This window comes from Sminthopsis crassicaudata, chromosome 3 (genome assembly GCF_048593235.1).
Source record: "Sminthopsis crassicaudata isolate SCR6 chromosome 3, ASM4859323v1, whole genome shotgun sequence".
NCBI classification, from domain to species: domain Eukaryota; kingdom Metazoa; phylum Chordata; class Mammalia; order Dasyuromorphia; family Dasyuridae; genus Sminthopsis; species Sminthopsis crassicaudata.
In genome coordinates, this window is record NC_133619.1 from 597,630,878 (window position 1) to 597,657,440 (window position 26,563).

At 40.2% G+C, this 26,563-nt stretch overlaps 2 protein-coding genes and 1 long non-coding RNA gene across 10 annotated transcripts in view; 2 read left to right on the forward strand and 1 right to left on the reverse strand.

The window, feature by feature from the left end:
* Positions 1-165: 165 nt before the first annotated feature.
* PPCS (phosphopantothenoylcysteine synthetase) lies at positions 166-7,593 on the forward strand. Of its 2 annotated transcripts, none has more exons than XM_074305485.1 (3): positions 166-1,876; positions 2,303-2,406; positions 6,821-7,593. In XM_074305485.1, exons 1-3 carry the CDS (start codon positions 1,360-1,362, stop codon positions 7,142-7,144), a joined length of 945 nt encoding a protein of 314 aa, XP_074161586.1. In that variant the 5' UTR covers positions 166-1,359; the 3' UTR covers positions 7,145-7,593. The 2 variants fall into 2 exon arrangements, with proteins under 2 accessions (XP_074161586.1, XP_074161587.1); XM_074305486.1 differs by lacking the exon at positions 166-1,876 and adding an exon at positions 4,392-4,443 and having other exon boundaries at positions 2,321-2,406.
* A 4,805-nt stretch (positions 7,594-12,398) lies between these two features.
* On the reverse strand, positions 12,399-13,696 carry LOC141563839 (uncharacterized). The gene is made up of 2 exons (XR_012488524.1): positions 13,559-13,696; positions 12,399-13,317 (listed from the first exon to the last, which is right to left on the reverse strand). It is a non-coding gene; the product is annotated as an uncharacterized LOC141563839 (long non-coding RNA).
* Positions 13,697-13,925: 229 nt separating this feature from the next.
* Positions 13,926-26,563, forward strand: part of CCDC30 (coiled-coil domain containing 30) — a 134,794-nt gene continuing 122,156 nt past the window's right edge. For 6 of the 7 annotated variants that reach the window (XM_074305469.1, XM_074305472.1, XM_074305474.1 and 3 more), the window contains exons 1-5: positions 13,926-14,701; positions 17,413-17,595; positions 20,968-21,088; positions 22,096-22,289; positions 23,911-23,991. In XM_074305469.1, the coding sequence (XP_074161570.1) occupies positions 14,570-14,701; positions 17,413-17,595; positions 20,968-21,088; positions 22,096-22,289; positions 23,911-23,991 (711 nt within the window). In that variant the 5' untranslated portion in view covers positions 13,926-14,569. The remainder of the gene's footprint in view (positions 14,702-17,412; positions 17,596-20,967; positions 21,089-22,095; positions 22,290-23,910; positions 23,992-26,563) is intronic. The other variant, XM_074305471.1, reaches the window with a different exon arrangement.

A 26,563-nucleotide genomic window follows, 5' to 3' on the forward strand; every position in this document is an offset into this window, starting at 1 on the left:
GTTTGGGCTGGAAGTGAGCACGCGCTCTGTGCAGACACGCGCCACAGTGCTCAGACAGCAGAGGGCGCTCTCAGGCTGTCTCTTCCGCTTGCCCCCTCTCCCCCGGAGCTGAAGAGTTTAGTCCGGCTTCGGCTTTTCGCTGCCGACGAGTCCCTCCCCCTCCCTGGGCCACTGTTTCCTCTGTTAAATGAAGGGGTTGGCCCAAGTCCCCGGATCTTCGTTAACCAGAAGCCCGGAGCTCAGGTGTCCGGGAGACACGCTCGGGTCCATGATCTGTGAGGACGGGTTGGAGACTTGTTTGCTCTGGAGAAGAGGAGGAAGTCAAATGTCTGAGGACTTGTTCGTTGGGCGGGGAAGCAGATGGGGTGGAAGTCACCAAGACGCTGATTTAGGCTCGAGGTCGGGGAGGCTTCCTGACACGCAGAGGGATTCAGAAGCATTCGTGCTGTGGCTGCCTGGGAGGAGAGCGGGCTTCCGGGAACTCTTTCTCGGAGGCCAGGAGGCCCCCTGCGAGGCATGTGAAGTAGGAAGAATGTAGCCGGCTAATAAGCAGGCTAAAATCTCCCAAGATACCTTGGGGTTTACTGGATCATTTCTTTCCCGAGGACCACGTCCTAAACCCAGATCATTCTTGGTCCCAGACCAAGTCCCAGTGGGTCATCTCTTGGAGCACGATTAGCCCAGAGTGAATGGAAATACCACTCATTTCTGCTTTGACCAGAGCTTCCCTTCACAAATTGGTTGATTTTGGCTAGGTGAAAGAGGCCGTTCTTTGCCCCAGTTGCTACCTAGTTTTATTCACTGAAGGAGAATGGCTTCAGTCAAACTGGGACTCACAGAGGTCTTCCACTGCCTCCAGGGCCATCCTGGCTAGGTCTGGCCTCAGGCCCCAGATGGTTCTGGAAGAGAAAGGGAGGCGGATGACCTTGCACAGCCCTCCCCATTAAAATCCAATTCACTTGCAGGCCATGGCATCCCCTCCTCGAAATCATGGTTCTCTTCGGGCATGGAGGACAAGCAATGACAACAGTGGGATGAGGGCTGCCAGCACCAGGCTAGGTCTGACACTTCCTGATCCCATTACAACACTTGACGGGGTGTGGCGAGCGGGGGGCGGGGTTCTTCTCTTGGCTGAAAGACGAGGACCGGGCCTCCTGCGGCCACCTCAGATTCTGGCTGGGGTCGGGCAGGAGTCCCCCTTCCCGCTACTGTTTTCTAGCTTTCAGGTAGGCCAGCCACTGGGCCGTCGCTAAGGCAACAGAAACGGCTTCGGGATCTTCCCCCTTCGACGGCTGCGCAGTAGCTGGAGCTCGGGCTGATTGGCAGCGGCTGCGCAGGCCCGGTGTGAGTGTCGGACCGATGGCGGAAGCGATCCTGGGCACCGAGTTCCCGGAGCCTCCCGGCGTGGCGCGGAACGCGGCGCTCATGCAGCGCTTCGCCGCGCAGCTGGGTGCTCAGGGTCGGCGGGTGGTGCTCATCACGTCGGGCGGCACCAAGGTGCCCTTGGAGGCTCGCACCGTGCGCTTCCTGGACAACTTCAGCAGCGGGCGGCGCGGCGCGGCCTCGGCCGAGAGCTTCCTGCGCGCCGGCTACGGGGTGCTGTTCCTGCACCGCGCGCGCTCCGCCTTTCCCTTCGCGCACCACTTCCCCCCGCAGGCTTGGCTCTCGGCTCTGCGGCCCGCCCGGAGCGAGACCGAGGGCCCTGGAGGCCGCCTGCTGTTAGAGGCCGAAGCCGCCGCTCTGCCGGGCTTCGCCGACGCCTTGCTCAGCTACCAAGACGCCGCCAACGCCGGCACCTTCCTGGCCGTGGAGTTCACCACCCTGAACGACTACCTACACCTGCTGCAGGCCGCGGCCCAGGCGCTCAGCCCGCTCGGTACGTGGGGAAGGTGCAGGCCCAGCCCTGCGCCGCCTCCGCCCCGTGACCTTGACTCCCCCGGGCGGCGCGCCCGCTGCTAGCTGCTCCTAATGCCCCGGGAGCGGCCCGCTGCTCACCCCTTCCCAGGGGCCCCCTCATAGCCCTCAGGCCCACCAATAGTGGCTGGCATGTCTGTGGCGCTCGCCGTGTGCCCGGCACCGGGGTTTGATCTCCGTTATTAACTCCTTGGATTTTCAGAGCAGTCTCCTGGGACGGAGGGGTAGCCATTCCCATTCCCATTTTTAGAGAGGAGGAAACAAGTTAATCTGCCTCCCCAATCATATAGCTAACAGATGCCCAAAGCAGCAGAATTTGAACTCACAACTTGACCCACCTAAGTCAAGCGTCCTATCCACGGTGCTGTGTCACCGTTTCTCTTTACAGGCTCCTCTGCTATGTTTTATCTGGCCGCTGCCGTGTCCGACTTCTACGTGCCCGCCTCTGAAATGCCCGAGCATAAGATCCAGTCCTCTGGAGGCCCTTTGCAGGTATATGAGACTTATTTTTCCCACTGAGATTTAGGGTCGGTGAGCAAGCCTGGACCAGCTTGCTCTGTCTGTGGTCAGACTGATGTGTGATCCAGGATACCCATAAATCTGAAGTCTGTCAGAGTAGACAGCTGGAGCAGACTTGGGGGTTGTTTAGTTTGGAATTACCCAAATACAGTCCATCAATCGAAAGCCTGTTCCTAAGACCCGGAATAAACTGCAGAAATTTTGTGTTTATTTAAAAAGGATACTTTAGGGAATGTTCAGAGCTGTAGACCACAGTGAAATGTATCAAACCCAAGCCTTTTGTGCAGTCTTGACCCTTTTCCTTAAACTATTTCTTTAGTGGACCGGGGCATTCTCCATAGCTTTTTCCTTATCAGATCAAATACTTCCTTCTCCAACCCTAACTGCAGAATACCACTTTATAAATACTTCAAGGATCTTCAATGTCATCCTTCTGAGTACATCTACGGTATACATAGATAACAGCTTATTCAAGTCTTATCCACGGAGTTACTGTGACTAACAAAAAGAATTATTTAATCAACCTAGTGGGAAGTTTTGTTGAACTTAGCTAGATTGACTCTTGGATGACAAGTAGATGGTTCTTTGCCAGGTATGTGATGGGAAGGTGGCCTTTCCAACTTGATGGGTCCTGCCCCAGTTTTCATTGCATTAACAGTCTTTCAGTACCCGAGTTTACTTTTATGCTGAGCAGGCGTTATAATACTAATAGATTTGTATATTAACTTTTTGTGGATAAATATTAAGAAATTTTATCTTTTCTCTTTGCATAAGCATATCATCTTTACTAAGATGATAACTTTTCCTAAGTTTTAAATAAATTTACATGTCACATACCTCATGAAATAGAGAGGTGTTTTCAGTCAAATAGCATAAAGCTGAATTTTCTATCATACCAAAATAATTTTTGCATATTAATTCCTAGGTATCAGTTTCCTTAGTTGTAGATTTTTTTTTTTTTTTTTTACACAACATAATGAATATGGAAACATGTTTTAAAAAGAATTGCACACATATCAGATTACTTGCTGTCTTGGAGAGGGAATAAGTTAGGGAAAGAAGGAAAAAATTTTAACATGAAGTGTTACAAAAATGTTGAAAACTATCTTCATATATTTTTGAAAATTTTTAACCAGGAGGAAAAGGAAATAAGCATTTATATAGCATCTACTATGTGCTAGGCACTCAACACTGTTGTACTTCCACAGCTATCATTAAAATTCCTAAAGGATCGAGACTTTTTTATCTGCCTGCCAAATCTCTTTTAATGACTGTTGTTGCTGTTGACAATATTTTAAAGCCCATTCTGCCTCTTGTTTTCTCTTTTCCCATTTACATGCTCTTCAAACAATGTGCTTACTGTTATGCTAGGTAATAAGGATAGAGAGTCAAAAAAGAAACATCCCAGCTCGAGCTTGTGCTCAGGAACAAGACAACATACATGATACACATACATGTATAAGCACAAATAAGGTAGCTTTGTCACTAGCAACAAGGGGAGATCGAGGAAGGCCTTGCTTAAAGAGTGGCATTTAAACAGATATTTGAAGAAACTTTGGAATCCTGAGAAATGGATGAGTTGCTAATAATGCCTTCTCTGCCTGGAGGACAGACAGCCAATTTGGCCAGACCAGAGACTGCACAGAGGGGAGGAATATGTGATAAAGAAAGAAAGAAAGATTGTAGTCAGATTATGAAAGGCTTTAGATATTAGCAAATGAAAGTGTTAGTACTTGATTCTAGAGAGCAGAAGAGTAACATGATGAGGCCTGTGGCAGCTGTCTGGAGGATGGATTGGACAAGTTTGGGTGGCAGGCTGAGGACCTAAACTAGGGGAAGGCTGTGTGTAGCACAGGAAGGGATGGGGGTGAGGGAGTTGGCTGGTGAACCTGCATAGGGGAAGTTTGAGTTTACCTGCTTTGACAAACGTACCATTTCTTTGCCATTTCTTTTACCAGTTCATTCGGAAGATGGGATAATTGAGTTAAGTGACCTACCCAGAGTCACACAGTAAGTGTCTGAGGCAAATTGAAAATTAGGAAGCAGAGTCTTCCTTACTCCAGGCCTGGTGCTCTGTACCCTGTGGCACCACCCAGCTACTGAAAAAACATATGTTTCAAAATGATTCTGTCAGTGATAATGCAGGATTGGAAACTTGGTAGGACAGCTGCTAGATCTGTGTGTTATCTGGGAGTTATCTACATATAAATCATACTTGAATGTCCAGTAGGAGATGAGTGCTTAATCAGAAATAGAATAAGTACCTCATTTCTTGAAAAGATGATTGATTGGTTATAAAGAAAAATGAACTAAATTTGAATGCTAGCACGAAGTCTGCCGTGATTTCAGCATTTAGTCTATCTGTAAGATCTCGAGATCTGGCAGGTCCTACTTGGAAAAGCTTTTGGTAATTTAGTATCACTCTAGAACAGACACTAGACCTGTCATCCAAGGACCAGTCTAACTAAGCTTACAGAGTCATCACTCAGATTCCATTTGATGAATGTTTCTTCATGTGAAACTCATGAAGATTATCTTAGGGATATTTAGACATATTTATGACAAGAATAGTCACATCCCTGAAATCAGAAATGTTTGATGTAATAGTCTATGTAATCCTATGCTCTTCCTTTGAATGTTGGCCATAGTATCAATTTTTTGAATGACTTATTACATAAGAGCAATTAAGTTTAGGGAATCATGGTAATTAATTTAGTTTTCTCCTCATTGTTCTTTGACAGATTTAAAATTGAGTCCAATCCACAAATATTTAGAAAGCACCTACTATTCAAGTCACAGTGTTCAGCATTAGGAATATGAAGATAAAATGGAAAGTTGTCACTGCCCTGGAGAATCTTACATACTACAGGGGTGTATGCCAACATAAGCTAATATATACTAATTGGAGGATGAGGGAAAGTGCACTCATAACCAAGAAGATTAGGAAAACCTTTCTAGAGGAGCTAGTGCACAGTAGGAGCTTTGGCAGTTTCTTCAAAGGCTTGAAGGTAGGAAATAAACTCAGGGTACTGCTGTGGGCCAGTTTAACTAAAATTTTGCCTCCCAAATCTTAAGGTACTGTTTGGAAACTTAAAGGGAATTAAAGAGCATATGTTACTATTTCATATAGAGTTGATAAAGAAAAGAGATTCTCAATTAAAAATAAATAATTTATTTTTATATTCTATAATATATATTATAAAACACACACATATATGTATATGTATATATATAATCTAAATTTCTCAGGAAAAGTTTGGTCATAAATGTCCATTTTGAAGATTGCTACAAGTAAAAATTTTGAGATTACCTTGGGCATAATCACTCTTTTAATCAAAGAAATCAAAAAATGATTATACTAGAAGGATTAAAAAATTCTGATATTTAGTTTATTGTTCACATTCTCTTAGAAAGGCCTGCCAAAACCTTGGTATGCTGATCAGTCTTATGTAATTTCTTATGAGGCTAAATTAGAATACAAAAGTGAAAGTCTAGATAAATATAATATATCCTCTCTAATGTATTAGTGCTAGAGAGACAGGACAGATAGTTATTAAACTTATAACCTGACCTTGTACCTGCCTCATACAGGCATATACTTCAAGGGATATATTTTGCACTCACAGACCATCAGCATCTTTCCAGTCTATAGCAGTATAAGAATTCCTTCACACACACACTTCCTATCCCTCCAGACTCCTGCTTTGCTTTTACCAATACCTTGCCCTCCTGTTACTTAACCTACACTCATTTACACTTCCTGACAAAGATCTCTTCCTTATCCTCTCCACCCTTTCCCTCATTTCTATATAAGAACTTAGTAGACTTTTATGGCTTTCCAAAATATATTTGTTGTTCCCTCTTTATTCCACTCCCAAGAGTTCTAGTATACTTAAGCTTTTAAATTAGACATCTGAAAAGCTGCATATTGAAAGAGTGCTATTGATCTGATTTCAGTCTAATAGGGAGATGTTCAGCTTAGCCAGTTAAGCTGACAAAAACATGTTTCTTATATCTGCCAGCCCTTAATGCTCTCATGTGACCTTATGCTCTTAAGATTATTTCCATTTCTCTTCAAATCTTACTGTAATTTTGGAAATACTAATCAGGAAACCATTTTCTTCCCTAGAAATACATAGATGACATTGATAGGTGTGTTCCCTCATTTAAATGATTATATGATAGAGGGGATTCACTCCCTGCATAAGAGTGAGGCTAGATGCCCTTGAAAGGCCCATCTAGTTCCAAGGATCTCTGAAATTTGACAATTCCTTTATGAGCTGGAACATAGTGAGAAAGCTCATTCCAGACTCCCTTGGTTTCAGTTGATAGGGATCTCTTATGTGAACATCTTTTCTGGTGTTAAACTTTTTCTTTTCCCATATAGATAACAATGAAGATGGTGCCAAAAATGCTTTCTCCTCTTGTTAAAGACTGGGCTCCCAAGGCCTTTGTAATTTCCTTTAAGTTGGAAACAGACCCCTCAGTTGTAATTGATCATGCTCGGAAGGCTCTGGAGACTTATTGTCATCAGGTTGTGGTGGCCAATATCCTTGAATCTCGGAGATCCTATGTGGTTATTGTGACCAAAGACTCAGAAACACAGTTGTCTCTTTCTGACGAAGAAATGGAAAAAGGTATGGAAATAGAAGAAAAGATTGTGAGTAACCTACAGTCTCGACACATAGCTTTTATAAATGAGAAAAACTGAGGCAAAGAGTTTTGTCTACTAAATCCGAAGTTGTGATCTGGACAGTGGCTTGAATAAGAGGGTGATTCAGAGAGATGGAAATTGTCTTTTGCTTTCTATAAGGAAAGGAAAATCTGTAGGAAGGTGAAAAGGGTGTTGGAATAGACAGGGAATATTTAATTTCAAAATGGTTTGGTTTTTTCATTTAATGGTTATTTGAAGCTCATTAAAAATGAAAACAAAGCAAACCAGTTCTAGATTTATATAACTAAATTTACTACTTCAACTGGGAAAAGGAATAAAGGGGATATAGTTCTCATTTTCTATTTAAAATATTTTACTGCTAACTAAACATCAACCTCAGAAAAAAAAAATCAAAGAATAAAAGGAATAAAGGCCCAAATAAAATCCTAAACTCCAGACTTTTTATATTTTAATACATCTGTCTACATAAACTTTTAACAAAGTAATTTTTTGTTCTGTGTTCTTTTTTAGTGTCTTCCATCTCTGTACTTAGTTTTGTTGCTTTTTAAATATAATCATAATAGTGATTGATATTTTATTAAAGTATGATGAGATTCCACCTTATACTCATGGAAAATTGGCGAAGAAAAAAAGTAGTTTAAAATTCTAAAACCCAATATTGGCACAACGTGGAAAAACAGATATGATATTAAATTGTTGGCAGAACTGTTATTTTTATCAAAATTTTTATTTTCTGTATTTGCCACTCCCTCTGAGGAAACAATAGTCTCTTACCATTTGTTATTTCACCATTTTCCATTAAAGTACAGTTATCCTTTCCACAGTGAGATTAAAGTTTCAATATATCAGGGTTGGCATAAGGGATTAAATAGGAATTTTGGGGGAGTTTTGTGGAACCCATCAGATAACACAGAACCTTTGATTAAAATAGTTTACTCACATTTGATAGTAAGGCACTATAAACACTCCATAAAAGGAAAATAAAATATTCAGCCATCTATGGTAAGAAGGGAGGGCCAAAATTTTATTTAGATTTTCCAGATTGTGGAGATGCCATGTCCCTATCCTCACTCCCTTCCCCCCAACCCAGACATGGAATGGATAACTATAGTTATAAATACTTGAAATAGTCATCATTTGTTTCCCTTTTAACAATGCCCTTGGAATATAATTCTTGAAATGAGGTCACTTGATCAAAGGGCATGATACCTTTTGTGAGTTACATTGCACATATTTTTTTCTAATTATATGTAAAGACAATTTTAAACTTTTTTTTTATTTGAATTCAAGATTTTCTCCCTCCCTCCTATCTTCCCCACAACATTAGGCAAATTGATATAGGTTATATATGGAGTCATATTACACATTGTCTTGCAATTTTAATAAGAATGCATCAGTTTACAGCTCTGCCAACATTATCATAAAGTGCTTCTTTCAGCAGCCCTACGAACATTGAATTTGATAATTTTTAATGATCTTTGCTAATTTGATGGGTTTATGATTGTATCCCTTCACATCTCTATTTCCAAAAAAGTTTAGCTGGGAATTGAATCGCCTAAAAATTCACTTCAGTGTATCCACTTTTACAATTGAGAAAACATTTGATTTATGATTGGTCAGAGTTTCATGAGTGTATGCACAAAAGACAGTCCATTTGCAAGTGTGACGTTTGGCAAAGTTTAAACTGTTTAGCAGGGCTGTGTTGTAAGAATTCACCAATTATTGGACTCTTTTATTTTGAAAAGTACATTTCTCTTTGCCTGGATCCTTCAATGAGCACAGTGCCTCAAAAGCTGTTGGTACTTTGTATTCAGTGTATCTTGTGCTTCTGGGCTAACCTGCAGAAAAAAACTCTTAGCCAGGTAGGTAAGTAAAGGGAGTCTACCTTAGCTTGCTCACCAGATAGCTGTGGCATCAGTGCCTTGGTGGAATTATATTTTAAGGCTCCTTTAGCTTCAACCACTACCTGCTAGAGTGGTTAGGAAAGAAGAGAGGCCCTCTTAGAATCATGAGGCTTGGGCCTGGAGCAGTCCAAAGTGCAAGGCTCCCAGAAATCTGAAGATAATGATACATAAATTAGGAAATTGAGGAATAAGAAGGTTATTATAAGTATATTTTTCTCCTATTCCTTAATTCAGTTTTAATTGCAAAGTAAGATAATAAGTTCTTAACAGTGGTTATATAATTAGTCAGTGATTTCAGGAAAAAGTAGTGTTCATAGATTTTGATAATTTCTATCCCTTATCCTCTTTACTCCATTAAAAAGTCGGGAATGACTGAGAACCTGGAGTATTTCAGACTACATCTGAGCCTGAACTTAGATATGGCCTAGAAGCAGAAAAAAATCAATTCATTTGTTCAGCAGACATTAATCAGAGCTGAGCAGCATCTATAATGGCTAGAGAGAAAGCTGGGTTCCAGTCTTTCCTCTGTGGTTTGGGGCAAGTTATTTCATCTCTCAAAGCAAGAATCCAAGACTATTGGCAGAGAAGGTGGAGGATGTTCAGTCACACGTTCCCTCTGCCAGTGAAATGAGGTTGTTTTTTTCCATTAAGCACCTACTATGTGCAATGCCTTGTACTAGGTGCCATTTATAATACAGTGTGGAGGGAGACCAAAGCCTAGCAGAAAAGAGAAGCTGGTGATGTAAGAGTGCATGGAGGCACAAAATGGGCTGTTTTTCAGGAGGACTGCTGGCTAGCTGGAGACTTCATAACTAATTGACAAGTTAGTTACAGTTGCTAGGTTGCTGTTACAGGAGTGAAGGACGGTACATTTGTGATTGGCATCCTCTACTTTCTAGATCTTGGGTCAGTAGTGAATACTGCTCCATTCCTTTTCTGGTTGCCTGTGTTGCCCACTGTTGGTATAAGAATTCGAGGACTTTCTGAATGCTGCTTCTTCCAAAGTAGAATTTTAACCCTAACTTAAAAAATGAAGGCAGGCTCAAGTTAATTTTTACACTTAAATCTGCTTGAGTTTACAAAGCCTTTTGCATAATTAGACCATGATTGCATGGAATCTTAGCATTACTTCTTAGAATTTTGAAAAGGACCTTAAAGATAATTTAGCCCAAACCCCTATTTTTATAGATTATGAAACTGAGACCTGGAAAGGGAAAGAAATAGCATGCACAGTTAATGTCAGATCTCCTCATTCCCACTTCATTGTGTGTTGTATGCAGGCTGCCTGCCTTCCTAAGCTTTCATTGACTCTCTCAGGGCACAAATACCAAGATTTTAATTCCTGCAGATTAAAACCTTTTCCCAGGAATATCAGCTTGCACTTTGTTTGCCTTTGGACTGAATCCAGCTTGAATGTCATCAACTCCAGGAAGCCAACCCTGAACTCTCTCATGTTATAAGATTTCCCTCTTGGACTTTGCAAAGCATTTTGCACCTCTGTTATGCACTTTTTGTGTAATGTATGTTGTAATTAATTACCCATGTCTTCTGCCTATTAGACTTTGGTCATAGAAACTGAGTGTGAGTCTTGCTTGGCTCTGATGCTTTCATTAGGCAAATCACTCAATCCCTATGTGCCTGAGTTTCTCCTTTTTAAAAAATGGGGATAATGTTTTTATTACCTACCTCACAGGGTTGTTGTGAGGAAAACCTTTTGTAATCTTAAAGCATTATGTAAATTATTATTCTAATAATGCACAGCACTGTATTCTCTGTGGGGCCAGGAAAGAGCTCCTTGGTGGATCCCTGAGCACAGTCATAGGTTTTCTTATCCTATATCGGAATTTAGCCAACTTGCAAGTATGTATTAAGCAACTCCTCTGTGCCAGGCACTATTCCAGGTCTTTTTGGGATACCAATATCAAAATGAAAGTTTCACTTTCATAGGAGCTTTTAGTTTATGGGGGAAAACTATGTACACATGTAAGAAAACTATAAATGGTACATTATAAAACATGTAAAATAAACCTAAACAGAATAGTTGGGTGGTTTATCAGTGCTTTATATTAGATCAGAGAAATTTTGAAGGGAGCTAGAGAGTGAGAGAAAACAGGAGATGAAAGAGGAGTTTATCTAGGCAGGGGTGAGAGCCTTTGCAAGAGTACCAGGTCCAGACCTCACTGAGCCACGGATCCTCATCTGGGGTTCCCATAACCAAGGGGTCTTTGGTTGCTTGCTCTTCCCTCCCTATATCACTCATTCTACTAGAGCCACCCCATACCAGCTCTTCCAACTTATCCTCCCTCCTTTTATAGGCTAACATGAGGCTGTTTGCTGGTCACAGCTCTAACTAGGAAACCAACTCCTAAATACATCTGCTACCTCTGTTGCCCTCTCTTCTCTGCTTAGTTACTATGAAACCCTCCCTGACAGCTCTGACCCAACCATCTCCTTGTAAGGAACAAGTGAGGCCCAAAGTCACTACCACATCTTGATCCAGATGGATTACTGTACTGGAGCCATCCCTCTCCACCTTCTTGTCCTATGCAATATTTTTCCCATGACCTTTCTATAAATCCTACATGGCCCCAGAGCATTGGAGGCCTTCTTCTCTGAAGTTACTCCTTTTGGAGCATTTCTGCTTATTGGACAACGATACCACTCATATACAACCACACTGTCATGATTGGAAGGGACCCTGATGAATCATACTTGAAAAAGAACTCCATAAAATCTACCCCTCTAATGGTCCACAATCCTTCTTGAAGACCTTCAATGAGACAACTTGCTACCACTGTCTGAAATAGCCTTTTTACTTTGGGATAGTTTTGATAATTAAAGAAATATATTCCTTGCAATGCCTAAATTTCCCTTTTATTGTCCACCTACTACTTCTGGTTCTGAGCAAGTCAAATCCCTTTTTGTAGGTAACAGTGATTAAAATACTTCAAAAAAGCCATTATGACCCTCAAAGTCTTCAAGATTATCAGTTCCATATTAAGTGCCTACTGTGTGTAGCTCATCACTGTAATTATATCTCCAATTGTAGAAACATTTCCTGATCTGTCCATGTGACCCAAAATCATTCCCATCTTGCCTTGTCTAACTTTTTCTACTATTTTTCCATTTTGTAGCCAAGTCCTTATCCAACAGTCCCAAGGTAACAGGAACAAGAAGGTAGGATAATAGTAGTTTTGTTTTTCAGACAGCTGAAAAAAACTGAGCCTTATTGTATTAGATAATTGGTTTGTAATATTCGATGCTTATCACATAGTGATGCTGTACTTACAACATTCTAAAAGTACAGCATGAACTGTGTAAGAAATGGATAAAACACGTTTGAAAGGACCCATTGGAGACTGAATGATTTCTAGGAAGATTAAAAGAATTTAGTAAATGTTTATTGAATAAATGTATTAGCTCCATAATGGCTCAGAAAAGAAAGTCAAACCAAAGTGGCAGCTGATCTGGAACTTCATGAAGTCCAAAGCTTCTTCTAGAGACATGTGTATTGGATCTGTCTCTAGGTGGCTTTGTAGGAATCCTACTTGAATACCCAAGAGACAAGCAGTCCAGATGTAAGAGCATCCACCTTTAAAAGGTTATATAATATCCTTTCAATGCTGCAAGAGCTCTGCAATACGATAGAGCTATGTATAGCTTTCTAACGTAATGGCAGAATTCTGGTTCTATTACAATAACCCATAGTGTATCAGAAGCTTTCCAATGCCGTGTGGAGATATATATATATATATATATATATATGCCTTGTCTTATCTGAATGTCTAATAAATGCCTTTGAAATCTGAAAATGTGTGCATTTTTATTTTCTATATCAGAAATACCTCAGTAAGAAATAAGTACCCAGACAATCACAGTATTTGCTGTTCCTGGAAAGGAAAGGGGTAAGGGGATGGCTTCCCAGGCAGCTTTGTGCCTTTATCCATTTCATGGATCAGCACGCACAGTTCCTCAGCTAGGGGCCGGCCTTCCCCTGCTAGGAGGGCCTCAGTGCCTTTCTGACTTGGGATCAGTTAAGCAGCTCAGCCCGGCCCGCCTTCCATGACTAAAGCTCAGATCATTTTCGTGCCATCACTCCAGGCCCGGGTCTCATCCAGTGTGTCAGCCGGCCTTCTCTGCTCGTCACCCGCACACTTGAAGGGCATGCCGGCTGGGCTTTGTCCCGCCCTGAGGATTTTTAAAACCTTATGCGGCACCAGGCCAAAGACCTCTTAGGGCACTTCATGGTGACCGGACGAAATCGAGGGTCAGAGGTCCTGGGTTGCGATTCTGGGCACAATCTTCCTGAGTGACAGTCAAAATGAGGAACTGAATTAGAAACGAAGGATTTGCATGTTCATCCCTAAATCATATATCCAACCCTTCCAAAACCTCCAGGTGTCCCCATTGCCCAGTAACCCTCGTGGGCTCCACCCACGCTGGAACAAAGACCGGGCCAAAGTTCTCTTTGTCCCCCTCCCAGTGGCAGTGGTCTGTGCTTTCACCCAAGATCTCTCCCTCTAAGCCCAATGGTATGCTCCGTTACCATGGCTACCGCCTGACGAGCCCCGGGACTAGAGTGGTTGCCATGACTCCCGCAGAGCCAGTCGGTCGCTGCAGTTTGGAGTCGCCGACCGTCCTCCGGGGAGTCTGCGAGGGACTTCGGCTAGGGGGTTGCTTTTCAGCCTTTCCGCAGAACCAGACCCGCTCGCAGCCTCCGACGCAGGGAGAGAGAGCCGCCTTCTCTTATCTCTTTCCCTTTCCTTCCCTTCCGCCCTTTCTCAGCTTCCTGCCCCCAGCAACTCCCCCACCCCCAACCCCATGGAGTGAATGAGTGCGTGAGGAGAGGCCTTGCAGGGTTTTGCGCGCGTACCTCCGGAGCCGTGCGTGCGCATGCCCCAAACTTGCGCGAGCCCCGAGCTGTGAGCGCGCCTCCAGGCCCGCGCGTGCTGTATGTGTGCGCGCGCGTGTGCCGAGCTGTGTATGCACGCGCTCGTCCGACCCCCTTAGGATCGGGTTTTAGCTTGGCCTGTGTGGGAGGGGCTGGGCGGCCGCCCTTACTAACTCCCCTCGGAGATGGGCGGCCGAAGCCGAGGGAGGGGAGGCCCTCTGGATCCTGGGTTCTCTGCCCACTGCGATGCTGACGGGCTTTTAATTCTTCACTTGTCTGTGTAGCAAGCTAGGAACCCGTGGCCGCTTCGCCCCCCTCTGGGCCATCTAACCTTTGCAGTGTCCCTGAAAAATTGTGTAATTGTCGTCTTTTGTTTTAAGGCATTTCCTGAATCTCCTCTTCCCTCCCCTCATCCCCTCCCCCCCCTTATCTCTCTTGCCTTCCCCGTGAAACCCTCCTGAATCAGTTTCCCCGACTGTACAATGAAGGTGCTGGACTAGCTAGTCCCTTCCAGCGCTAGATCTATGATTCTGGGATCTCTGAACTCTTATCTGGCCTAGTTATCCTTCCCACTGGGCTCTTTCCCTCCCACCTCCTAGACTAGTACACTTTCAGTGTTCATTCATAGAGCCGCAGTCCCCAAACTCCTCGGCTCCTCCCGCTGCGATGCTGTGGGGAGCCGTCTGTTTCCCACTGCGTGTCCCCAGCGTTGTTCGGAGCAGCGGGTCTGTGACTCTGCACTATCACGGTGCTGCTGTGCTGGGCAAACTGGGAACTAAAATGGAGAAGCAAGTGTTGGTAAATACTAACATTAACTTCCATCGAGCCAAACGTGTTAGGAAAATAGCGGCGTTGTCCTGTTACTTCATATTAAGGATGAATCGGGGTGCAGCATGGCTTAGTGGGGTGCTTATCTAATTTTGAATGCTACTTTCATCATGTCACACATTCAGACTTTAACTGGATACTGAATTATCTGAATGAGAATTGAAACGAGGGGATAATGATATGTTTACTATTAATTAAACTGTGTTTACTTTTAGAGAGTAATACTATTTTCAGTGAACCAAGAGAGAAACCAATGGGAGGAACGTCAGAAAAGGGGTCCTCTTAGGCAGGATACTTCTCTATCACATAGGGATCTGTCTTGGAAAAGTTGGTAAGAAGGATATAGTAGATTTCACTAGTTAGGAAAGCTTTAATTTTTCTCCAAAAAGTTAGAACACTCATTTAAGCTTCACAGACCACGGACTTAGTGGTTTTTCGAAGTATATTTAAAAGCAATTATTCTCATTTCTTTAGTCTAGTTTTCAGAAAATTGATAACTTGGCTATTTGCATTTTCAGAATCAATTGTAATACATACATATGCAGTCGTGCCAAATTTCAGCCACGTTTACATGAAAAAATTAAACTAATTAGTTTTTTGCAGCTTCCTCTTCATAATCTTAGATTGTAGATTCTCTGTTTTTTCAGTTCCCACATGCAATATTAATCATTTGTAAGTTGAAGAAGCTAGAGTATGCAAGAATACTGCAGTCTGAATAAACATGAAGCATTTGTTAAGTGCTTCTTGTGTGCCAAGAAGCATGTTAGGGCTTATAATGCAAATAGAAAAAAAACAGAGAGCTCTTGCTCTCAACAAGCTCATAATCTAACAGAATTTTAAGGTTTATGAACGTTTTGCATTATATATTTGTGTCACTGTCTGCCTCAAGGAGACAGGGTAGTGGAGGGAAGGAGGCCAACATTAAATCCCACTTCTGCCACTTTCATTTTGACCTTGAGTAAAAACATTCCACTTGTAAGGTCCTTGATTTTCTCACCATTAAGCTGGGGAAGGAATGGATGATATAACCTTTAAAATGGAGTCCACTCAGTGTATCTGTGATCCCAGGGACTATCAAAACTGATGCCTTTGAACCCTGGTTTGGTCCTAAGGTCACGCTATTATAATATTTATTATCTCTTCTCTGCCCGCATTATGTAACGCGGGGCACCGTATTAGCCTTCTCTGGGACTTTGGGTTTTACAGGAGAAATGATACCTAATGAGGTGTAACCCTGGCTCCTTATTGCAGTTCGAAGGACAGCTGGGTTTTTTGTTTTTTTAACCTTCATTATCCCCTTCCATCTGGGTTTAGTTAATTTTGTCACTTCTTTCCTTGCATTTCAGGAGATATAAATATGGCTAGAAATTGATGAATATATAGATTACAGATAGATAACTATAAAAACTAATTATCTGATATGTAATTATTGTAGGGTCTTTATTTTCAGGGGAGGTAAATTACTTAGTAAGCATTCACTTAGTATCTGCCATGTATAGAGCATGTGCAGATGTACTTTTGTACTTAAATTCTACTCTGTAGAAACTACATAAGGAGAATTTCACTATTAGAAAATTTGTCTCAGGAAACTGATTTTATTGTACATTACTTCTAGCTTTCCCTTTCTGATTCCTTCAACATTATCTATAAAATGACTCAGGAACAGTTACTCACCATAGAAGAAAACACTGGAAGATTAGTTTAAAATAATTCTTGGAAGGATGATTGGTCAATTGCCCACTGGGTTCAAGGGGTCATTTAATAGTGTTGTCTTGCCACAACTTAAAAAACAAAGGCAGACACTTCTGTACACATTTAAGACAGAGAATGGAATGATTTAGAAAGTCATCATGGGTTTTATAAAGCTGACATTCTGTTAATAAAAAAGCTTTATAATTGCCTGACAGTGAATAGGATAGAATGGAGGGTATGGGAATGAATAGAAAACCCTAACTTCTATATAGTTATAATGCATTACTCATTTTTATATCCCTAGAACAATACCTTGCACACAAATGCTCAAAAATTTGATGAACTGAATTATCTCTAGTTACTTATTGGAAGAAACAAAGAACTGAGGGCCGCAGGTTTATGTTCACAAGTAACCTTGAAGATCAAGGCTTGGCAAAAAATTAATAACAGCAGACACTATGTCAGGGATACAAATACTACCCTTCACTCAAAGTCCCCACCCTTCCCCCAAAACCCTGAAGTTTACATTCTAATAGAAAAGGACCATACATATAGGGAGTATTTGCCAGGGAGGAGTGAAATCACAGGGAAAGTGACTTGGAATCATAAGACAATGTAAATTTACTTTATAGAAAGGTTTACTGGAGTATTTTCAAATGCTTAAAATAGTATGCTTCCGATTTGGACATATAGATTATATGAAAATTGAGGGGATTATAATATGTAATATAATTTCATTCAATATAGTTGACATCATTCAATTTAGTTAGTCCTTAGTTAACTGTTTATAACAGCTGTTGACACTTAGATGGGTAGAAGTTCCTGTGAATTTGTAACTGGTTAAGTGAAGGCTAAGAAATGGTCCTCGTGAACATTTAACAGTCCAGAAGTTGAACATTTTGGAATATACACCTTCAATATTTCCTGTAGCTTGAATTATTATAACATTTAAAAAATCTCATTTGTGTTTTTGTTTTCCTCTCATTAAGGAAAATGTTCGACTACAAGACATACTTCATTTTCTTGAGAGAGAAGGAATTGATTCCCTTGCTCCTACAGAAGATCAGCTTTGTTATGTCTGGCGTTTATTCCAGCAGAGTGAGAATAGGCTGAGAACTGCTTCTAGAGACTTGGAAGAGCTCAGAGTAAAACACATGGAAGAAATGAAAGAAGTAAGATCAAATAATACAGAATTGTTCATTTATATAGCTTTACTGTTTTCTTTGAGCTATTTTCCAATGTTTTTAATAATTTGTTTAAACTACTTTTGTTTACCTCCTCCATTTGTCAAAATGACAGCTTCCAAGATGAATACATGAAGCATTCTGTTTTCAGAGTACACCTTTGCCATGACAGATAAGTCTTACATAGTTTCAGGAAATATATTATTATTTTGGTAGGATTTACATCAAGGCTGTTGTGAAGCATATTTGAAATGTCCTTTTTTTCCCTCAAAAGTATTTTATTTTTCCAAATACACATAAAGATAGTTTCCAACATTCATTTTTGTAAGGTTTTGTGTTCCAAATTTATCTCCCTTCCTCCCTTACCTTCCTATTCCCCAAGACAGCAAGCAACCTGATATATATTAAACATGTGTAATCCTTTTAAGCATATTTTCATATTTGAATGGTCTATTTTTAAGGCTGTCAAAATTAGCTAGAAAATACCAGAAAATATATAATTTAAAATTTCATATTTTGTAAACATTATTAACTTTGTAGGTTGGACAGATTCCCATATTTCGATGACCAGATTGAGTAGCATGATCTGATTTGTGGGTAAAGAAGATTAAAGTCTCACAGCAATATGAAGGATGTGGTGAAGGCAGAAAGACCTGGTAGGAGATTATTAAGATGGTAGCAAAAATAATGAGGTGGGGCTCTAGCCAAGAGATACTATAAGGATGAAATAATCAGGAAAAGGACACATTTGGGTCCATAGCTTTTCTGCTACCACCGTTGATTAAGCCCATGACGGTCTTATGCTTTTACTTTGAGTTTTTTACTGCACATTGCAAAGCAGTTCATCTTTTCATTGAATGATGTCCTAGTCTAATGATAGACAAAACATACAATCTGTAGCTTTTAGAAATAACAGGTTACTTGATAACTGACTGAATTTATTTTCAACAGGATTTTCTAAAACTTTCTCTAGTGATCATTATTATAACTGACATTTATATGGTACATTAAAGTTTGCATGGCGATTCATATACCTTATCTCATTTGGTGCTCACAACTACAGGTATTATCTGTATTTTACAGCCAATGATACTGAGACCTAGAAGGTAAGTATCTTTTATTGTTGTTATTCCTTGAAATATTCTCAAGCCCATTCCTGTCTCAGTTTCTTCTCTCAGTAACCTGTGAAGATAGTGGGCTCCAAAGGGACAATAGTCTCCCCATTTTAGAAGGTGGGCATTGGTGCAATGCTGGTCTTATAACTGATCATATAACTTATGGTGCTATAACTCATGTCAGAGGTATAATTTGAATAAGGACTTCCTGCTCCTGTGTGTTATACCCTTCTATCAGAATGCACTATTTCATGCAAAGTAGGACCATAGGAAATATTGCTTGTTTTTCTCTCCATTGACTTTCCACACTATCAATCTAGCATAGAACTGGTGCACTTGGAAGTCACCTAGATTGATTTATAAACTACAGTATTCAAGGCTGTATAAAAGTGAAGGCTGATTGGTAGCACTTGGTCTAGAGCAAGGTCTAATTAGTCAACCAAAATTTCTGCCCAAACAGCAAAGTAGAATGAAGGCGAGCCAGTGAATGCACACTCAGGATGGTCCTGCCTTGTGTCATACTGGATAGTTCATATATTCTTGATAAAAAAGAAAACACAACTCTACCCTTTCATCCGACCTTACTAGTTTATATATCAGTCCCATTTAAAAAAAAAATTCTGCTTATGGCTGGTGTGCCTGGAATATACATCCAGTATATCCCTATATTTTTCTGGTGGTAATGACCAGTGAGAATTCATCGTAAAGAAATCTCGGAATATTAGTTAGACACACTGAAGCTTCCTCAAACATTTTAAGTTTGGAGCCTATAGAAAGAGTGGGTAACTTCTTTAACTTAGAATTGGTCATTTTACCATTGGATCTACTACTGCAACCCTTCTTAACCAGAAGAGACAGTTCAGGAATAGACTTGTTATCATATCCGACCTGGAGCATAGCTGCCATGCATTAATGAGGAAGACGGGGGAGAATAGTATGGCCATACATCTTCTTCAGTATCAATGAATCAGTAGTCATTCAGATTTTCAGATCAGATAGTAAATTCTTGGATCTCTCACATCTGATTTTTGCCTCCAGTTTGGGGTAATTCAGTTTGAGGTTCAGTGGATAGGATACCCTGCCTGGAGTCAAAGAAACCCAAGTTAGAATTTGGTCTCAGACAATTAATAGCGGAGTGACTCTGGGCACGTCACTTAACTTTTGCTCAACTGCAAAACTGAAATAAGAAGAGGACCTACTTCCCAGAGAAGTTATGAAGACCAAATGAAATAAGGTTTAACACAGACAGCTCTTGGCTCAGAGTAGCTGCTTAATAAATTCTTATTTCCTTCCAGTTTGATTAATCACAATTTGACTTTCAAATTGGTCTTTAGTACTTTACCTTTGCTGCTCCCCATGGGAGGGGAACAATACCTACTTGGACTTAGACTGTACTAAGTTTTTGCTTGATTCATACGTAAGAATTGGTAAGAATTTGTATCACCTATCCTATTCAGCTGCAACACTACTCTTGGTGCTAGCCCACCCTGAAACCTTGACATGATCCTTGTTCCCAGGCCATGGAGTCTATCTTTGCACTTGATAAACTCAACCCATGTGCAGGGCAGTGTCAGAAAAAACAGCTGCACTATGTATGTCTAGAAAACAAGAAAATGGATGTGAATGTTATAATGGAGATTCTTTTCATGGATGGACTGCTAAGACCTTGCCAACTCTCAAATTTTCTGATTCTATAAAAATATTCTACAGAATGCTGGACATTGCTTTCATTGTCACCTCCACTAAAATGGAGTTGTAGGACCCAGCCCATGCAACATGAACTTGAGAAGCAGCATTGCCTGTTGGATAGAGCATTGGACATAGGGTCAAGACTATTCAAGTTCAGATTTTAATGTCTGATATGTTATATAACTGAACCTCCTTAAGCCTCCTTCTTCTCATCTGAATGATGAGAGGCTTGGACTTGTCCCCTGATGTATCCTCCAATCATAGTCTGAAGCTCTGAAAGTTGTCATGGGCTCAACGAGATATTTTGTTAACTAAGGACCAACCTAATAACCGAGTTTGTCGAGTCTCATCACTGGAAGGCTGTCCACTAGGTGGTGAATTTTGGGGGTATCTTAGGTAATGATGTGAAGTGTAGATGTGAAATCAAAGATTGGGAAAGCATTTGAAGTGACACTTGCCATAACAAGCAATGGTTTTCAGAACTTTTATCTGCAGCTTATCTGACAGCTTTCTTTTGGTTCTAAAATGACTTAGAGATGTATTTAATGTGCTTTAGGTGGAAAATTATGTGAATCATGTCCGCCAGTTAACAGAAGAAAGAGAAGCCTTAACTCATGATTTTGAAAAAGAGAGTGAGCGACTTCAACTTGAATTTAAAGAACTGCAGCTCCAGCAGGGTAACTTTTTGATCTTTTATTTAAAAGTTTTCAATGTTTTTTAAACTGCATCAGGTAAAAGTACATAGAAGAGTACAAATAAGGTTTATGGTCATCCAGTGTATTAGAATCTTATGACTGAGTCACTGTGTACTTAGCCAGACTGCTTCAGAGCATAAAGGTTATTGGGATCTCTTCAGATTATCAATGTGCTTCCAAGTCTGGATACTCTAGAATGTAAACTCTTAGAGAGAAAAATTATGACATGGTCTTTGAATCCTCAGTGCCTCAAAGAGGGCCTTATATGGACCAGACATTAATAATTCCTTTTGGAAGAAATCACTGACCATGAGCAAGTCACAGCCTCTCTGAGCCTCAGTTTCCTCATCTCTAAAGTGGAGATAATCATAACCAAAATACTTAGAAAATTTATATATTTCAAATTTTCATGATCTTGTTCAAAATGGTTGAATGGGTCTATGCTTTGATAATTAATAAAAAAAAAGTCTTTTTAAGTTGTATAACTCTCCTCCAAACTCCTGCTCCCCACTCCCACCTTGTCCGTGATTTTTTCTATCTTTCTAGAGCAAAAGGAGGAACAATAGAAAAGATGCACACAATAATTTGGACTCTTTCCTGCTGTTTAATTTGCCATTCATAGGTCAGAAAGACTGTAATGAAGTTTTAAAATGCAGACCAAAATTGAGAGGGCTGGATTAATAGAAGTATAAATAACCTCCCACTTATATTGCTCAGACCAAGTGCTTGTTGATTGCTCTCTATTTTCCCATAATATTCTTCAGCCAACCCTAGAGAGTAGCCCAACTCAGTTCTAGTGTCCAGTTTGCGTCTTTGCTTTTTCCTTATGTTAATAAATATCAGAAATATTAATTGCTATTTACACCTTATGCCCCTATTACATATATATATATATATATATATATGTGTGTGTGTGTGTGTGTGTGTGTGTGTGTGTGTAAATTTGCTAATTGTGTAATTCTTTTATTTCTGTAATTTTCTTCTCCCAGAGATCGAGCTAAAGGAGATTGAAGAAATGTTGGATCAGGAAGGCTTATCAGAAATAGCTCAGAGCAGTCCCAGTGAACAGATTGCATATTTATTGGTAGAGAGAACAACACTGTTGGAGAAGCTAGAACTGGCTGATCCCAAGTTAAATTCATATAACCCTGTGGGTAATGGCCTTCAAGGAGCTCATCTTAAGGTATGCCAGAATTAACTTTAATCTGGAACAATAAATTAATGATTAAAAAATCAATGTTCTCTTCCCCCCCACTTCACCAAGATAAAAATATATTCTACTTTCTCAATTATCTGTGCCAATAGAAAAGAAACAGCTAAAAATATACTTTAAAAACTTAGTTCTTGAGTCCTGCTTTCTAGAGTTCCCAAGTTGGGGTGACAAAACGCACCATTGCTTTCTAGAGCCCCCACACTGGGATGATTAAATATACCTTCCTAGTGGAAAAGTGACAAGGCAGGACTCCTGAGGAGGGTGGAAAAATGGAGGTGCTTTATTTCAAAGACTTTTCTCTTTTTATATGTAACAAAAACAACACTGAGTACGAGGGCCCACATAAACAACTTTCTTTTGTATGTAGTTTGCCATCTGGTATCACTCTTCCACCTGGTATCACTCTGCTTCAATATTAACACGGGTTGTCACTGCCCCCTGACTTCTCAGGAAGGCTGAGAGCCCTTAGGGGACATAGGGAGCCAAACCAGACATTGTTAGCAGGTTCCCTCTGAGTTGAAGGGTCTTATACCTCACTCAGAGTTTCCCCACTGATTGTAACCCTCTACATCTCGTCCTTTCTTCTGTTTTAATTGAAGCAGGTATACATCAGTGGTTAAATCTATTACCATGGGAGGAATCACCCAAGCAAGTTGGAATATCATACAAGCAAGTAGTAATGTAACAAACAATATGAACAAAATACTATAAAGATTTCCATGAGTCCCAGAAAGAAGGTATAAAAAATAACTGTCAATTCACAATCACACAAATACCTCCTTCAGTAGCCAAGTAATAATCCTAAAGCAATCTATTGTCCATCACTTCATGTTTCAGGGCATCCAATGATTCTTGCAGGTTTTGAAGTTTTCCATCAGTCTCATTGAGAATTAATTTTGATGTCCATAAATCAGTTGCCACATGCAAAGGGCTAACTGCCATGCTCTTTCAGTGGTGGGCACAGTCAGCAATGGAACCACTCGATGTTTCTTGGGTCTTCTCCTTCGTTTCAAGAGTCTTCTTTTTTCTATGGCTCTCTGATGGACAAGGCGGATATGGCTCATTGGCACCCATCTGATTCCTTCTCCATCTGTAGAGATACAAGCAAACCTTCTCCCCTAAGCAGTTAACTTATCTGGTCCCTTCATTCACAACTTTCTGGGTCTCTCCATATCACCTAGTGATTATCTAAAGATAGTGGAGCTGCCCACACTGGACACTGCCCTTCTGCTGGTTTTATAACCCGTCTGCCAGAGCCAGTGCATCTCCATCACTTAGTTGCCTTTGAAATGTTTCATATAATTTTTATTGTATAAGAACTAATTTTTACAATTCAATTTTTTAAGATAATGTGACAATTATTTGTTTTCTTTGCTGTGTTAAAAATTAGAATATGACCTAGAAATCCCAGTTAATCAAGGTTTAACTTATGTGTGTGGACAAAATTGTACTTTTTTCTGCCTTTATAATGCCTTAACAATATTTCAAATGTCACCACCATTCATTTCTTCAGTTCAGTTCAAACAGCATTTTCCCTATTCCCAAAAAGATTATTGACATTAGTTTTATTTAATTAATCTTTTGGTATCAGGATGAATTTGAACAAATCCATATAGAAGATGAATTTCAGAAACAGGAATTCTTGCATTGGCCTAAAGAAACTCTAAATAAGGTAAAATGTTTTTATAGTTTTTCCCCTTCATCTTCAGGATAACAATTCTAAGTTTTCTACTTAAATATAGATTGAAATACAAACTCTATAAAATAATAATGATTTTTAAACAGATGGACCATATTTCACATCTGAATAAATATTACCCATTTTTTGTCAGTAGCTTCAAAGTAGTTTCTTTTTTGTTTGTTTTGGGATTAAGTTTGTTAATTAGGATTAAGTGACTTGCTCAGGGTCACATAGGTAGGAAGTATTAAGTGTCTGAGGTCAGATTTGAACTCAGGTCCTCTAGACTTTGGGGCTCTATCCACTTTACCACCTATCTTCCTCTTTCAAAGTAGTTTCATTGTGAGATTTTGTATTTATTCTAATGATGTTGCCATTACTTAAAATATTTTGGAACCACTACCTGGCAATTGGCTTTAAGGCCTGTGGCATAGCTGCTGAATCTCCTCTATGACTGTAGGTCTCCACACTTTGATTTTTTTTTTTTGAAAGCACCCAAAAAAATCCACAGAACGATATTTGATGAATGAATTTATTGTTGTGTCCTAGTCTCCTATGGGAGCTGAGAGAGGGTGAGCACAGTTCAGAAACTTCAGGGAGAGAGAGAATAAATCCTGGTGGGTGAATGTAAGAGACAGAGAGTTAGACAAACAGAGACAGAGTAACAAGAGACACAGAGAAGGAGAGGGGAGAGAGAGACAGAGAAGGTGGAGGGGAGGAGCAGGAGAAGAGAAGAGAGAATTCTGCTTCATACATGGGCTCTCTCTATGGCTCACGCAAATCATTTAAACCTCCACGAGGCTCAGTTTCTTCAGCCATAAAATGGGGAGAATAATAACATTGATTTCCTAGGTTTGTTGTTAGGATTCAAGGAGATAATGTTAGTGAAGGGCTTTGCAAACCTTAGTGAGTTATAGTTGTCAACTATTTACTTTTCTATTTTCCCAGCCCCCTGAACACAGTAAAGCTGTGGGTCTGGGTATTGCCCCTCCTCCTAGAATATTCTGTAGAGCTCAAGGCTTTTCGTTAGCTCCAGTGAATGCTATTATTAATGCTGATGCTATCAAAGACTTGATGTGCCCAGAATCCACCAAATGCTTGAGACACCACAGTAACCTTTTTGATTCTAAGATATCTCTGGGTATTATAATTCTTATCTATCTATCGAGATAAGGTTTTTATTCTTTTTTTAGGTTATATATGTACATTTAGTTTTTTTTTACATATTTCCATACAAGCCATGTTGGGAGAGAAAAAGTAGAACAAAAGGGGAAAAGTATGAGAGGAAAACAAGCAGAAAAAAAAGAGGTGAAAATAGTATGCATTGATGCACATTCGGTCCTCTCTCTGGATACAGATGGGGTTTTCCATCCGAAGTTTATTGGCATTGCTTTGGATCCCTTAGTTTCTGAGAAGAGCAAACAAAATCTATCATAGCTGATCATCACACATTTTTGCTGTTGCAGTGTACAATGTTTTCTTCTTGCTTCACTCATCATTAGTTCATGTAAATCTTTCCAGGCTTCTCTAAAAATCAGCCTGTTCATCATTTTTTTAATAGAATAAGAATATTCCATTACTTTCATATACCCTAACTTATTCAACAATTCCCCAATTCAAAGGCAGCCACTCACTTTCCAATTCCTTGCCACTGCAAAAAGGCTGCCACAAACATTTTTACACATGTGGGTCCTTTTCCCTCTTTTATGATCTCTTTAGGATACAGGCTTAGTAGAGACATTGCTGGATCAAGGTAGTATGCAGTTTTATGTTCCTTTGGCCATAATTCTAAATTTCCCTGTGGAATGATTGGCTCAGTTCACAACTCCACTAACAAGGTATTGGTATTTCAGTTTTCCCACATACCCTCCAACATTTATCATTATCTTTTCCTGTCATCCGCAGAGTTGCCTTAATTTGTATTTCTCTAATCAATAGTAATGTAGAGATGGTTTTATTTTCTTCATCTTAAAATGGTCTGTTTGTAGCCTTTGACTATTTATCGATTGGGGAATGACTTGTATTCTTTTTTTTTTTTTTTTAGGATTTTTATATTAATTGTATTAATACAATTTAATCAATTATATTAATTGTCTAGTCCAACTCCAAAAACCTATCCATTTAATGGGGTAATAGATGATATTTTTATGTTATTATTCAAAGAAACCCACTCTGAGGCACAAACCACATTTCATAATGTCTCATTTCTCCACTAGCAACAACTTATAATCCTATCACATACTTAACTAATTCAATTAGATTTACTTCTCTAGTATTCGACTTCAGCTTCTTTTTGAGTATATTTGTCTCCGAATTTTAAATATAGTTACCATGATTTATTTATTCTCTGTCTTTATCTCTCTGTCTCTCTTGTCTGTCTCTGGGTCTGTGAGTCTCTGTCTCTGTGTCTTCGTGTCTGTATGTATGTGTGTCTTTCTCTCTTCTTTCCTCTCTCTCCTACCCTCCCTCTCTCCCTCTGTCACTGTATCCCTCTTTTTCTCTCTTCCTTTCTCCTCTCCCTCTCTTTCCCTCCTTCCTCTCTCTGTCTCTCTCTCTGTCTCTCTCT

Bases quoted from the DNA above. Each gene is read 5' to 3' on its own strand.
- PPCS (XM_074305485.1), top strand. From the start codon at position 1,360: ATGGCGGAAGCGATCCTGGGCACCGAGTTCCCGGAGCCTCCCGGCGTG. The intron at 1,877-2,302 runs GTACGTGGGGAA...TTCTCTTTACAG, and splicing joins CCAGGCGCTCAGCCCGCTCG to GCTCCTCTGCTATGTTTTAT. The intron at 2,407-6,820 runs GTATATGAGACT...TTTCCCATATAG, and splicing joins CCTCTGGAGGCCCTTTGCAG to ATAACAATGAAGATGGTGCC.